General features: G+C 39.6%; 1 protein-coding gene across 1 annotated transcript in view; it reads right to left on the bottom strand.

The window, feature by feature from the left end:
- Positions 1–15,702, bottom strand: part of CHKA (choline kinase alpha) — an 84,554-nt gene that overhangs the window by 43,582 nt on the left and 25,270 nt on the right. Inside the window, 1 exon segment of the mRNA XM_023518296.1 lies at positions 12,735–12,846. Coding sequence (XP_023374064.1) covers positions 12,735–12,846 — 112 coding nt within the window.

The raw sequence follows: 15,702 nt of genomic DNA, 5'->3' as shown, positions 1-15,702 counted from the left end.
ACCTCAGACTCTTCAAGTGATTCTCTTGCCTCAGCCTCCTGAATAGCTGGGACTACAGGTACCCACTACAATGCCTGGCTATTTTTAGAGAGGGGAATCTTGCTCTTGCTTAGGCTGGTCTCAAACTCATGCGCTCAAGCAATCTACCCACCTCAGCCTCCCAGAGTACTAGGATTATAGGCATGAGCCACCATGCCTGGCCTAAAAATCATGTTATGTGGACGCAGACTGAAACATTTATGGATGAAATAACACAATGTCTGGAATCTGCTTTAAAATAATTCTGGGGGAGTAAGCGAAGGAAAAAACAGAAGAATGAATCATGGAGGATCTTTATCTCTTTAGGTCTATTATTCTATCTTCTGTCTACTATATACAATTTATATATCTTAAATTCTCTGTAATAAAAGTTAAAAAAAAACACACTAAAATTTCAAGACCTAAGAAATCAGAATGCCTCAAGTATGCATAAGGCATCCAACTCTATACATATACTGAAAACCACTTAATTGTAAACTTTAAATGGGCAAACTGATACTACCACAGACCTCCTTCTACCTTCTTTCTTTTCTTCCTATTTTGGGCTTGGTTTTCAAAAGAATTCATAAGTTAGAATCATGTACTCATTAGCTTATGGTGTAGCAAATGAAACGGGTTAAAGGGATAGTAATAATAAAGGGGGCGTGATAAATTTTTTTTAATTATAGAAGATTTAAAAGATTTAACTTTTTTTTTTTTTTTTGAGACAGTCTCACTATGTCACCCTCGCTAGAGTGCTGTGGCATCACAGCTAACAGCAACCTCAAACTCTTGGGCTTAAGCAATTCTCCTGCCTCAGCCTCCCAAGTAGCTGGGACTACAGGGACCCACTACAGGGACGTTAAGCTATTTTTTTTTTTTTGCAGTTGTCGTTGTTTAGCAGGCCTGGACCAGGTTTGAACCTGCCAGCCTCAGTGTATGTGGCTGATGCTGTAACCACTGTGCTATGGGCACCAAGCTGCTGTAACAGATTTTTTTTTTCCAGTTTTTGGCTGGGGCTGCGTTTGAACCCACCACCTCTGGCATATGGGGCCAGTGCCCTACTCCTTTGAGCCACAGGTGCTGCCCTGTAACAGATTTTTGATTGGCCAAAACTTTTAAATTTAAAATCTAAATTCTAAAAAGTCTGAATTCTGTTAGGTAAGAAGATGAGAGAATAAAGCACTCTCATTTTTACTTTATAAGCTTCCATTCTTTAAAATATATTTATTTATTTATTTATTTATTTATTTTTTTTTTTTTTTTGAGACAGAGCCTCAAGCTTTCCCCCTGGGTAGAGTGCCATGGCATTACAGCTCACAGCAACCTCCAACTCCTGGGCTCAAGCGAGTCTCCTGCCTCTGCCTCCCAAGTAGCTGGGACCACAGGCGCCCGCCACAACGCCCGGCTATTTTTTGGTTGCAGCCGTCATTGTTGTTTGGCGGGTCCGGGCTGGGGATCCGAACCCGCCACCTTAGGTGTACGTGGCTGGCGCCTTAGCCGGTTGAGCTATAGGCGCCGAGCCTTAAAATATATTTAAAAGCATATGTTACTTTTATAAATATACTTGGTACAAGGTTTCAAATGTTACTTTTCTGAAAAAATCATTTTAAGGCTTTGTAATTTAAAGTAGCTATAAGCAGTCATCAATAGCATAACTATAAATATGAATAACAACTGCTCATACTACAAAGCATGTTTCATATTTCATGCTTTGGATAGAAAGTCAGTAGGTACTAAGAACTTCAGGGCCGAGGGTAGGGAGCTAACACTATTAGATTTGGTTATATAACTTTAGGGTTCAAAAGTCTTCTACTTTAGAGTATCTAATGTTCCCCAATACAGCAGGTTAACTTCTTGAAACTATTTAAACCATCAAATAGAATAAATTCTTACCATTTGGCTAGCTCTTTTTTTTTTTTTTCTTTTCTCTGCTGCCCAGGCTAGAGTGCAGTAGCATCAGCCTAGCTCACAGCAGTCTCAAACTTCCAGGCTCAGGGGATCCTCCTGCCTCGGCCTCCCAAGGAGCTGGGACTACAGGTGCCTACCACGATGCCCAGTTAGAGTCAGGGTCTCACTCTTGTTCAGGCTGGTCTCAAACATCTGGCTTCCTAGAGTATTAGGATTATAGGTGTGAGGCACCAGAACCCACCTCCTTTTTTTTTTTTTTTTTTAAGAAATAGGGTATTGCTCTGTCACCCAAGGGCGAGTAGAGTACATGGCTTGCTATAGCCTCCAACTTCTGGGCTCAAGTGATGCTCCTGCCTCAGCCTCCTGAGTAGCTGGGACTACAAGGTGTGTACCACCAATGTCCAGCTAAATTTTTAATTTTTTGTAGAGACAGGGTCTTACTATGTTGCTCAGGCTGGTGTCAAACTCCTGTACTCAAGTGACCCCTCATACCTTGCCCTCCCAAAGTGCTGGGATTATTATAGGCATGAGCTACCACACCCAGCCTCATTTGGCCAGCTCTTAATGAAAGATTCCCCTAACAATAAGGGAAGTATGTTTATGATTATAGGACTTTACTAAAGTGCCATTTGTGAGATGAAACAAAGACACATCTCAGTTTTCCCTAGAGTCTGTATTCATGTTGGAGGTATATACAGAAATACATGTATATAATAGAACTGGCATAAAGTGCATGAATACAGCTCTTAAATGTTGTCACAAACACCTAAAACATTTTTATCTTCAAAGTATCTTTAAACATCTACTATTGCTTGATCTGCTTATGGAACAGATTTTAAAAAGTGATAAATTAGTTACATAGAATGACATGTCATTAATAGCATAATAAATTGGAAATGCTATTTAAGAAATCAAATCATGTCATAATAAGACACTATAGAACTAAAATGAAGCAATTAAATTGATTCACAGAGAAATGGATGGCATTTTCTTCTTCCCAGCACCCCTTCCCCACCAAACGAGAATTAAAGGGATTATTCAGCTATTGTCTCGTAAAGGCTCTATATAAGAGATAAATTGGTTGTGGCTTTTAAAAATTGCACTGGGAATGAACAAGAAAGAATAATACAACTGTTAACTGATGCTCAACTTCTAAGGCATCAAAAATTTAGTCTGAAAAAATAATCCGTAGATTATCATAACAAGTAAGTACTGAGCACCTCCCCAGCCATCGGTGTTTACCCCAAGAGCAACAGCATGTACTGCTTCGTTCTGAAGCTACGGTACTCCTTTGGTATCACAAAAGCATGAGCTTCTTCATTGGGTAGCCTGTGGCTTTGAAGACTTTTAATATCCATCCTGGTTATCAGACCATGTCTAACTCTCTAGGAGAGAAGTGATTCTTAACACAGGAGTGGCATCTGTCATAAACCCTGGCTTGCAGAGCCCCTGGTGATATCAGCTGCAGCTACATTCCAACTCAGGTGAGGTGGGGCAGGAAAAAGTGTGAGAATCATGACTCCACAGAACGTACAGAAGTCATGCTCTCATTTCCTTTGAAGTATGTTTTCATCCCAGTGTTATCATGAACCCTAACCTTCTTTCTCCCTGATATCTATAAAAAGAATGAAAATATCATGTATTTATTGCTTTTACAGTTTCTTAGAATACTTTCTGAAAATATTTTACACATTAAAATGTGAGATCCCAATGCAATGAATTAAAATACTGCTTTTGTGATTATTTTAATGAGCACAAGAATTACAAGAATTTAAACAGACAAGTGCTTTCTAACATTTTTTGATACTTTCTAGAGCATCTTAAACTATCCCAAAGAATATCTTTTTTTTTTTTCTTTTGAAACCGAGTCTCACTATGTTGCCCTCGGTAAAATGCTGTGGCGTCAAAACTCACACCAAACCTTAAACTCCTGGGCTTAAGCAATTTTCTTGCCTTAGCCTCCCAACCAGCTGGGATCACAGGTACCCGCCACAACTCCCAGCTATTTTTTGTTGCAGCTGTCATTGCTAGTTAGCTGGCCCGGGCCGGGTTTGAACCTGCCAATTTCAGTATATGTGGCTGGTGCAGTAACCACTGTGCTACAGGTGCTGAGTCTTTTTTTTTTTTGAGACAGTCTCACTCAGAGTTGCCCCCAGTAGAGTGCCATAGTGTCATAGCTCACAGCAATCTCAAATTCTTGAGCTCAAGAGATTCTCTTGCCTCAGCCTCCTGAGTAGCTGGGATTACAGGCGCCCTCTACAACACCTGGCTATTTTTCAAGACAAGGTCTCACTCTGACTCAGGCTGGGTCAAGGAACAGTCTAAAACAATGTGATCCTTTTGAACATTAATAATTTCAAAACTGAATGACATGATCAGTGTCACTAGAAGACCAGAACTTCTAAAAGGCTCCAGGCAACATGAGCTGTACAGAGATGGGTGAGTAAAGGCCAGGCAAAAGGCTCATTTCAGAGGTTTCTCAAAATGTATGTCTGAGGCTCCGCACCTATAGCTCAAATGGCTAAGGCGCCAGCCACATACACCAGAGCTGGCAGGTTTGAATCCAGCCCGGGGCCTGTCAAACAACAATGGCAACTACAACCCCCAAAAAATAGCCGGGCGCTGTGGCGGGCGCCTGTAGTCACAGCTACTTGGGAAGTGGAGGCAAGAGAATTGCTTAAGCCCAGGAGTTGGAGGCTGCTGTGAGCTATGATGCCACAACACTCTACCCAGGGATACAGCTTGAGACACTGTCTCAAAAAAAAAAGTATGTCTGATCCAAAGCAACCTGCTGACCCAAAACTCCTCTAACTTTCAAGGCTAAAATGCCTTCCCCTTCTGACTTGCAATCAATGCTTTCTCACGCCATGAGCCCCTGCCTCTCCAGCCACACTGACCTGCTTCCATGTCAGTCTAGCATTGTTGGGCTTCAGTAAGGTATCAGGTACCTGGCTAAAATAAACAAATGTATACTAACTGATAAGAACAAAGAAGAAACTTTATTTCTAATTCTGACCCAAATACCAAAATACATATGATGTTTTTTCTTTTTTCTTTTGAGACAGAGTCTCCAAGTTGTCGCCTTGGGTAGAGTGCCATACTGTCACAGCTCACAGCAACCTCAAACTCCTGGACTTAAGCTATTCTCTTGCCTCAGCCTGCCAAGTACCTGGGACTACAGGTGCCCACCACAATGCCCAGGTATTTTTTTGTTGTAATTGTTATGGTTGGTTAGCTATTTTTTTTTCTTGTTGTTGCAGTTGTCATTGTTGTTTTAGTTGGCCTGGGCTGGGTTCGAACCCTCCAGCCTGAGTGTTTTAGGCTGGTGCCCTACCCACTGAGCTATGGGCTGCCCCATATGGTGTTTTCTTAATGCTGAAAAGCGGTACAAAGGAAGAAGAACCTAAGCACTGTACTTCAAATTCTCAAGTTGAGACCAATAAATTTCTAAAATTACTACATGTTTGTCATTTTCTACTGAGGAAACAGAAGAAAGGGATCTGATTTACCTTGGAACAAAAAAAAAAAAGAAAAAAATAACCAATAAAGTGATACATTTAATACATAACATTCTGAAATCTTAATTACTATACCTCTTTAAGCACAGCACAAACTGTAGCTGGTGCTACTTAACAAGCATTACAACTTTCTTTTTTAAAAGCATTTCTTGAATTCAAGAACTAAAAGAAAGAAATTAAAGCTGTAGAGAATGCTCCAACTTCAGAGGTCTCATACTATACCGTGAATCGTGTCTGTCACCTGGAAACCAGAGTGCTCCAGGCACGATCGCATGGACAAGCCTGCAGCAGAGAACACATGCACATACAGCTAAAGTGGTACATTACCCCAATGCCCTTCACTCCACCCAACATAAAAACATTCCTTCCCAAAGAGGGGTGGGCTGCAGTCAAACCACTGTTCCAGGGACCAGAAATCTGCATTGGCTTCATGCTATAAATCCCAAACATTTAAGACCAGCAAGACAAAGACATTTTGAATATGTCAAAATTAGACACAGTAGTCTGTGGTTTATTTAGTTATCAGAAGAAGGCACCAAAGCAGGTATGGAAGGACTATTGGTAATAATTTGACAACTATCTGCAGGGACTATCAGCTAAAGAAATTTTGGGTTAGACCTAAGAGGAATACACAATACTAGAAAAATGTTTGACTTCGGAGAGGGAAGTTTTTACTATCTTGGAAACAGATATAATTATATCTTTTTTTAAAAGGAGAATGAATAAAACAACTTAAACCCATAATTATCCTAATACAATGAGGGAAAAATGAAGATAAACCACAGTATTTAGTTACTGGGGCCATGGCTCTCCACCAAGGATCATCGGCAATACTGTCTTTGTACCACAGGTGTTACCTAAGTTCTACAAAGAAATACTGGTAAACAGCTGATTTCTCAGTCGCCAGTAGTTTAATATTAACTATCTATGGGCTGTTCCGTATTTTATTGTGGTTTAATTTTTAATTAAACTGGGGCTGCGAGAAAATAGGGAAGAGGACATTTTGTTCTCTAGATTCAAAAAAGACAGTGTCCCAAATTTTATTCTTCTGAATTCCTAATACATATCTGCGTTGTGCCTTGATGCCTTTAATTTTATTACGGTTAGTACTCAAACAAGCACTAATATTAGCCTTCTATTACTCAAAAAACAAACAAAAACATTTTTCCAGACAACACTCAAGAGAGATCTTTGATGTGTATTATAAACATTCATGCCTGTGAGACCGTTCGTAACGGTGAGGCCAAATCTCTCCATTCATGCACAGAAGGAATTGGCTTAACACAGAGTCACTGTTCTGACAGAGGAAGGGACAAAGCAATCCTCTGAGACTTCTGCCAACTGGCACAGGTTACATTGAAGAAACAATACGTACTGACATTTGTGTCTTCCACAATTCATGATAAATAAGCAAACTGGTTATTTGTAATCAGCCAACCTTGCTTCTTTGAAAAGGCTGCTACTGGACGTTGCAGAGCTCATGTTCCTTCCCAGTATCAGAAAGGAAAAAAATCAAGTTACATTGATGGCTGCTGTTAAAGAGTTCTAAGCTGTCTACTAGCAATTCTATCTCTTTCCAACCAGACCAAGCTATTACTCCTCAAAACTTCTTTTAAACTAGGGTAAATTATATAGTTGAGTGTGCTTTTCATCACCTATGCGGCTAATGAAAATAACCTCCAGCCCATTAAAATTAAAGCTAACATGGGAAATAGGTAATAAATTATATCAACATGTATTCTAAGATCAGATCAGTATTTTTATATTTAATAATTTCCTACATATTCAATGATCTTGAGATGTCCTTAAACAAATAAACAAGTACCTACTATACAACTGTGTGTACCTTATCTTGTTCTTATTTTCAAATGGTCCTCATTCTTGCACTTTTCATAAACATAGGACTTCTCATAAGCCCCCTAAAACTAACACAATTCCTAAACCAAACCTCCAGGATACAGTTAGGAAGTCTGATTATGTCTCATCTCATACAGAAATAGGGGCTGGAAAAGGCAGACGTTTGTAGAATAGAAACTATGGGTTTTAACCCAATTAGGAAGTTTTACCTTGGCTTTCTGGCACTTAACCCCTAAAGAACTGCACCAAAGAGCAGTCATTTCATTGTCACTATGGAAAAAAAGGAAATTAGACATCTTGTAACACCAAGATGAAGAAAAATGAGAAAGTTAAGAAGCATTTAGTTGTTTTCAACCAAGTCATTTGTAAATCATTTGCTGATCAAAGAACATATGAAATATTTCTACTTGATATTTGATTCTCACAGAGCTAAAAAGTTCAAAAGCTTAAAACAAGGGGAAAAGAAGGGATGTACTAAACTAAAGGTACATAGACCTATCGTTTGTGGTAGTAGTCTTCAATGAACATTTTTTTTTTTTTTTGAAGTTTTTAGCTGGGGCTGGGTTTGAACCCACCACCTCTGGCATATGGGGCCAGCACCCTACTCCTTTGAGCCACAGGCACCACCCCTTCAATGAACATTTTTTAAGGAAGGAGTGAATTTTAACCCATCTCAAAAGATATGATAACTGCATTTATATATACACATGTGCATAGGATGTGTGTGTGCATTCATATAAGGTAGAGTTAAAAAGAAGAAAACCGAAAACTGGAATCATACTATAATTAATTCTGTCTTTAACTCATAAATTTATAAACATAAAGTGATTATTTGAGGCTCTATATTTGTTCAGCTAAACCTTTTAATTAACACAAATCCTGACAAAATACTATCACTTCTGGCAGTTTTTCTGCTGTGGTGACAACAAAAGTCTCACTGTAGATTAAAGATCTCTCCTTCCATTATAGACTAGATTCATCTACAGAGTTGGCCATAAATCAGCAATTTCATTGTACCCAGACTCCAGCAAAAAAGAAATGTTAGAAATTTTTAAGCTGGGATGAAAACATCTGAAAAGGAACTTGAATTCATGGTAAATCCCAGGCACAGTGTTGCAGCAGCTCAACTCTTAAGACACGCAGCAGACATTACTACCTAACATCCTGTCTACTTTCCTTCCTTCACACCTCAGCCATTTTTCTTTTTTTTTTTTTTTTTTTTTTTTTGAGACAGAGCCTCAAGCTGTCACCCTAGGCAGAGTGCCATGGCGTTACAGCTCACAGCAACCTCCAATTCCTGGGCTCAAGCGAGTCTCCTGCCTCTGCCTCCCAAGTAGCTGGGACCACAGGCGCCCGCCACAACGCCCGGCTATTTTTTTGGTTGCAGCCATCATTGTTGTTTGGCGGGTCCGGGCTGGGGATTCGAACCCGCCACCTTAGGTGTACGTGGCTGGCGCCTTAGCCGGTTGAGCTATAGGCGCCGAGCCACCTCAGCCATTTTTCAGAGTACCTAACATTTGGTTCCTCTCCTCATGTTGTCACAGCATCCCCAATGGCCGTTAATATCTGAAACTCTTTAAGTGGCAACAAGCATCCCTATTAAACCCTGCAGAGCTTCAAATCCAAAAATATTTAAATTTGAGGCTATAGGACTTATGGTGTAACTCCAACCAAAAAAGTATACTTGAACTAAAGACTCAACCAAGTAATTATATTGAAAATACAGATTCCCACCTATGAAGCAAAGGAAAAGCTTTTGCATATAAAAAATGAGTTTACTGTCTAGTAAGTCAACTGTGAGACTGTCAGAGGAGGTGTGCTTATTATCCACTCAGAAAGCTACTCACTTCTCTTTATATCCAAGGTACTTTCAAGCATAGTTTCAGTATATGTAGCTTTAGGAATGGAAATTAATTTAATATGTGCCTAATAAAAGTATAACTGAAAAGCTAAATGTAGAGTACCTCCCCTCCTTAAACTGGAATTGTACATAAAATATACTCCATTCTGTTCATTTGGTAAAAGTCAATTATACTGTAAGTGGTTTCAATTATTATGCATTTTATCTTTTATTTTTAGGTAGAGACAGAGTCTCACTTTATTCCCCTTGGTAGAGTGCCATGGCATCACAAAGCTCACAGCAACCTCCAACTCCTGGGCTTAGGTGATTCTCTTACCTCAGCCTCCTGAGTAGCTGGGACTACAGGCGCCCACCACAACACTCGGCTATTTTTTGTTGCAGTTTGGCCGGGGCCGGGTTCAAACCCACCATCCTTGGTATATGGGGCCAGCACCCTACTCACTGAGCCACAGGCGCCGCCCTATTATACATTTTCTTTCTCTAAGTTACCCAATGGTCTTTTTTTTTTCTTAAAAATAAACTGGTAAAAGTGTTATCAAATGAAAAAAAAAGGAAAAAATATAAAGATACAGAATTTCAAACAAATCTTATTTTCAGACATTTCTATTGTACTTAGCTATTATAAGGTAATACTTCCAGACTGCTAAAACTTCAAAAAGAACAAAAGACTAACAACTGGCAGTGAAGCAGCTGCCTTCTACTATTTCTCATTTAGCCACAAAGCACAGTTGAGAGCTGGGCTGTCTCATATAGTAGCCACCAGCTACATGTGTCTATTTTAATTTAATTAAAATTAAGTAAAATTTAAAATTCAGTTCATCAGTCATGCTCACCACATTTCAAGTGTGCGCTAGTCACATGTGGCTGGTGACAAGTGTACCATCAGCACAGATGCAGTTTATTCAATTACTTTCATCACTGCAATGCTGCTCTAGAGCACAGAATCTGATTCCTACTTCAGTGTAGTACATGGAAGAGCACACTATGCACATTTAAAACACATCTTCTTCTTCTTCTTTTTTGTTTTGCAGTTTTGGGCTGGGACAGGTTTGAACCTGCCACCTCCAGTATATGGGGTTGCTGGCACCCTACACCTTAAGCCACCGCCCTAAAACACTTCTATTTAAGTTATAAATAAACAAAAGCCACTAAATCAGATTTAAACAAAAGTCTCATAACACATGCAATTTCAGCAGCTATAAAATACTTTAAAAGCCTTAGCCAGGTGCAGTGGCACATATATATCTATAGTCCTAGCTACCTGGGAGGCTGAGGCAGGAGGATACTTGTGCCCAGGAGTTCAAGGCCAGCCCAGGTAAAATAGCAAGTCCCCATCTAAAAAAAAATAAAATAAAATAGGCCAGACACAGTGGCTCATGCCTATAATCCTAGCACTCTGGGAAGCCAAGGCCAGTGGATTGCCTGAGGTCATGAGTTCAAAACCAACCTGAGCAAGAGCAAAACCTCATCTCTTTAAAAAAAAAAAAAGCAGGAAGAAAAAAGAAAATAGCAGAGTATTGTGGCAAGTGCCTGTAGTCTCAGCTACTTGGGAGGCTGAGGCAAGAGAATAGCTTAAGCCCAAGAATTTGAGACTGCTGTGAGCTATGACGCCACAACACTCTACCAAAGGTGACAAAAAAAGACACTGTCTCAAAAAAAAAAAAAAATGAATGAATGAATAAATAAATAGATAGATAGATAGATAGATAGATAGTAACAGGCCAGGTGGGGTGGCTCGTGCATATAATCCTAGCACTCTGGGAGGCTGAAACAGGAGAATTCCTTGAGTTCAGGAGTTTAAGACCAGCCTGAGCAAACACGAGACTCCCATTTCTATAAATATAGCCAGGCATAATGGTGGACACCTGTAGGCTGATGCAAGAGGATTGCTTAAGCCCAAGAGTTTGAGGTTGCTATGAGCTATGATACCACGGCACTCTAACCAGGGTGAAAGCTTCAGACTCTGTCTCAAAAAAAAAAAACAAAAAGGGTGGTGCCTGTGGCTCAAAGGAGCAGGGCACCAGCCCCATATGGTGGAGGTGGTGGGTTCAAACCCAGCCCCAGCCAGAAACTGGAAAAAAAACAAAAAACCAAAAAACTAACAATAAAAATAAAAGTATTGCTTCAATGCAAATACACAAAAACAAAAGAGCAGAAATGGGACTTCACTGGTAAACATTCCCCAAAGGAAAAAAATCCTTAGAAAATCCTTTTTACTGATTTCAGTAAAAGTGCCAAAAGGTCATTAGTTGAATGTTTCAAAAATTGTGCTGTGAAACTGTAACTTGATTAAATAAAAAAACAAATTGCACAGTAAACACAATCTTTTCTGTTTATGTATTATCAGTAAGGAATCAGCGTTTTCAGCTAGAGTCAACTGTTGTCCTAGCTAGCTGTGTGCCAGCTGCATGTACCTGATTACAGCATGACCTTAGATGTCCTCAAAGTGTGCACTAGTGTAGAACAGCTAAGTACCTCCAAAAGTACTAACTTACTCTCAACATTATTAGATCTTAACCATTTTCACAGTCAAGGAAAAGCTATGCAGTGAAAAGGTTCCTTCACTTTATGACTTTTTTAAACAAATTAATACCTAGACTGCCAATTCTAATTTTAATATTTCTGAACATATAATCAAGTATCATAGACATGGAAATGACCTACTTTTTAGATTGAGCCAAAATAGACTGGTCTTTCAAAAAATTTAGTCAGAAAATTGCTCTCTCTTTCATGAAGATAAAAACGGGCCCTTCCACAAAGGATTAAAGTGGATAACAAAATCCTACCATAGAAATACACCAATCTAACATTTCTATGTGTGGTCAATGAAACGGCAAATTCATGACATAAACAGTAAAAAACAAAAACCTCAGACATTTGAGATATCCCATACTTGGATAAGATAATTCAACAAATAAAGTATTTCAATGAAAAATTTAATTAAATTGTTTAAGTGACAGAAAAATTTAGAAGCATTGTGAACCTAATAATTCAGTTTTAAACAAATTTCAGAGAAGTAGTTATTAAATTCAGCTTCACTGATATCACACTTAATTTTTTTTTTTTTTTTTTTTGCAGTTTTTTTGGCCAGGGCTGTGTTTGAACCCGCCACCTCCGGCATATGGGGCTGGCACCCTACTCCTTTGAGCCACAGGCGCCGCCTGACATCATACTTTAAATGGGACTACCTTCTGAAACTTTTTGATAATGTTATAAAATAATACCTTCTCCACATGAGAATTTTACAATCTAAATCTGAGCTGAAAATTTCAATGTATAGAAAATCCAAGAATCATCAAGCACTATTAAAGACTTAACTAACATTATACCTTCTCTCAATGTAAAACAAGAAAAATTTATACTAGTTTACTAGTAAATAAGTCAAACAGTAATTAACTTAAAATGTAAACAACAAACCAAGCTGTACATTCCAATTAAAGTTAAAGCAATATATTTAAATTTCTTTAGTAATACCACTAAAGCATTTAAACTCTCTTTCCAGGTACCTTAGGAAAGAGGATTAAATATGTTAACAGGTACCCCCCTCCCCAAGTAGCCTATGAACTCACCATCTGTAAAATTGCCCCGTACAGCCGCAGGAGCACTTTCCGAGGTTCATCGCCAATGGTGGCTGTGGTATCAGGTAAGGAGCACTGGAACAACATGTTGCTGAGACCACCTCTGTCAGAAACAAGAGGGCAGTGAGTATATTTTGCAGGTAAGCAAAATAACTCTTCTTGGATAAATACAGATGTAAATTCAGGGTTAGGCAAGAACCCATCTTAAGTCTCAATTTATTTTCTCAGGATACTTAGAATATAAATGATTGACTCCACAGTTTTCAAATAAATTTCACAAGTAACATTAAAAACAGACAAATTCCCAATCTATTTTTCTAAAGTAGAGTTGGGGGCGAGTTTTAAAAAATGTTTTTGTTTATTTTTAGAAGCAGTCTCACTTTATCGCCCCCGGTGGAGTCACAGCTCACAGCAACCTCCAGCTCTTGAGCTTAGGCCTCAGCCTCCCGAGTAGCTGGAACTACAAGCGCCCACCACAACGCCCGGCTATTTTTTGTTGCAGTTTGGCTGGGGCCAGGTTCAAAGCCACCACCTTTGGTATATGGGGCCAGCGCCCTACTCACTGAGCCACAGGCGCCACCCCCAAAAAATGTTTTTAAAATTGCCTGTCTGTAGAGGCCAGGTGCAGTGGCTCAAGCCTGTAATCCCAGCAGTCTGGGAGGCCAAGACAGGTGGATTGCCTGAGCTCACAGGTTCGAGACCAACCTGAGCCAGAGCAAGACCCTGTCTCTAAAAAATAACTGGGCATAGTGGTAGGCACCTGTAGTCCCAGCTGCTTGGGAGGCTAAGGCAAGACGATCACTTGAACCCAAGAGTTTGAAGTTACTGTGAGCTGAGATACCATAGCACTCTACCAAAGATGATAAAGTGAGAGTTTGTCTCCAAAAAAAAAAAAAAAAATTGCCTGTGTGAGCCTTCACATGGCATTTGCCTCTGGAAAACAACAAACAAAGAGAAATCTCCTCAGCACTGGGAAAGAGGGGCATCTCAGATACATCCTAGCAGTTTCATAATAACCAGGCTAAAATCTTAAGGCAGTATTTGAACCTTCTCCTTTGGGGCTTTCCACTTGACATGTAGCTCCAAGATCTACCCCTTCTAATGCCAGTGTTAGGCTTAGCTGACCATAACAGAAAACCCCAAGCTAACAGTGGCTTAAAGAACAGCACCTGTGGCTCAAAGGAGTAGGGCACTGGCCCCATACGCCAGAGGTGGCAGGTTCAAACCCAGCCCTGGCCAAAAAAACTGCAAAAAAAAAAAAAAGAACATAGAGATTTATTTCTCTCTTATGTTAAAGAAGTCTGGATGTAACCAGGCCTAGGCAGTTAATAGCAACTCCATGGTTTGATGGGGATCCAGGCTTACCTGTGTAAATTAAACTAACTCTTCCAAAAGAAAAAAAAGGTAGGTAGTTTTTAGACAGCAGAGAAGAGTAAGGAGTTGTTTCCAGATTGAGAGTGAGTGTATTGGTAAGCTGGGTCAGTATTAGGCTCAGCTGCAAAGTAAAAATTTATCAACCATTTTTGACTAATAGCTTTTTCAAACTGACTGGTAATTGGGACTTTCAGATGAAACAAAAGACCTCAATACCCTAAAGTTAGATTCAACTCTAAGTACCCAATTCCCTACATTAAATCTCTGTGTTGGCTCAGCACCCGTAACATATACCCAAGTTGGCAGGTTTGAACCTGGCCCAGGACAGCTAACCAACAATGACAACTGCAACAAAAAATAGCCGAGTGTTGTGGTAGGTACCTATAGTCCCAGCTACTATGGGAGGCGGAGGCAAGAGAATCGCTTAAACCCAAGAGTTTGAGGTTGCTATGAGCTGTGACACCATGGCATCTACCAAGGGTGACATAGTGAGACTCTGTCTCAAGAAAAAAAAAAAAAAGGATAGCACCTGTGCCTCAAGAAGTAGGACGCCAGCCCCATATACCAGGGGGTGGCAGGTTCGAGCCCAGCCCTGGCCAAAACTGCAAAAAAAAAAAAAAACTCTATGTTGAAATACCTAGTCCTGACCAGCACTTACCAGAGGTTTAGCACCATCTTGAACGAGAAAAAGGGCCACATACTAAGAATGGTAGAGCAGTTGACTGAAAGGAGCCTGGATCCCCATCAAACCATACAGTTGCTGTTAACTGCCTAGAAAGCCTTACATCCAGACTGTTCTATATAACTCGTATGAAACAAACGTTTACTTCCCTGGCACTGCTATAACAAACTACTACAAACTTAGTGGCTTAAAACATCACAATGTATTATAGTTTTGGAGTTCAAGTCTGAAAACAGGTCTCAGATGACTAAAATTCAGTTGTTGGCAGTGCCACAGATCAAAAGGATATACACCCCATTTTAGAAAACATACCGAATAACCGAAAGCAGACTTGGGTTACGGGAGTAAATGGGAAGTTAAGTGTTTAATGGCACTGAATGGTTAAATGACTAATGTTATACTGTTTATTTTATCATAATTTTAATACAAAAGAATGAAGTTACAACATAAACCTTAAAAACATTATGCTAAGTGATAGAGACAGTCAAAAAAGACTATGTAGCACATTGACTCCATTCACAGATGTTCAGAACAGGGAGATGTAGAAACATAAAGTAGATCAGTGTTTGCCAGGGGCTTGGAAAGAAGGGAAGTATTAAGCGTAGGGGTGACAGCTAAAAGGCACAAGATTTCTTTTTGAGATGATGAAAATGTTTTAAAACTGACTATAGTGATGGCTGTATGTATATGTGAATATACTAAAAACCACTGAATTGTGCAATTTAAATGGGTGAATTGTGTAGTATATGAACTGTATCTCAATAAAGCTGTTTTTAAAAAGGAAAAAGGCGCCTCAGCACCCATAGCTCAGTGGTTAGGGCACCACCCACATACACGGGGCTGAGCAGGTTCAAATCCAGCCCAGGGCCTGCTAAACAACAATGACAACTACAAAAAAAAAAA

Source organism: Otolemur garnettii, unplaced genomic scaffold (assembly GCF_000181295.1).
Source record: "Otolemur garnettii isolate 467f Iridium unplaced genomic scaffold, OtoGar3 scaffold00134, whole genome shotgun sequence".
Classification (NCBI taxonomy): domain Eukaryota; kingdom Metazoa; phylum Chordata; class Mammalia; order Primates; family Galagidae; genus Otolemur; species Otolemur garnettii.
Note: the sequence above shows the minus strand (reverse complement) of the source record. Positions and strands in the feature narration are given on the sequence as shown.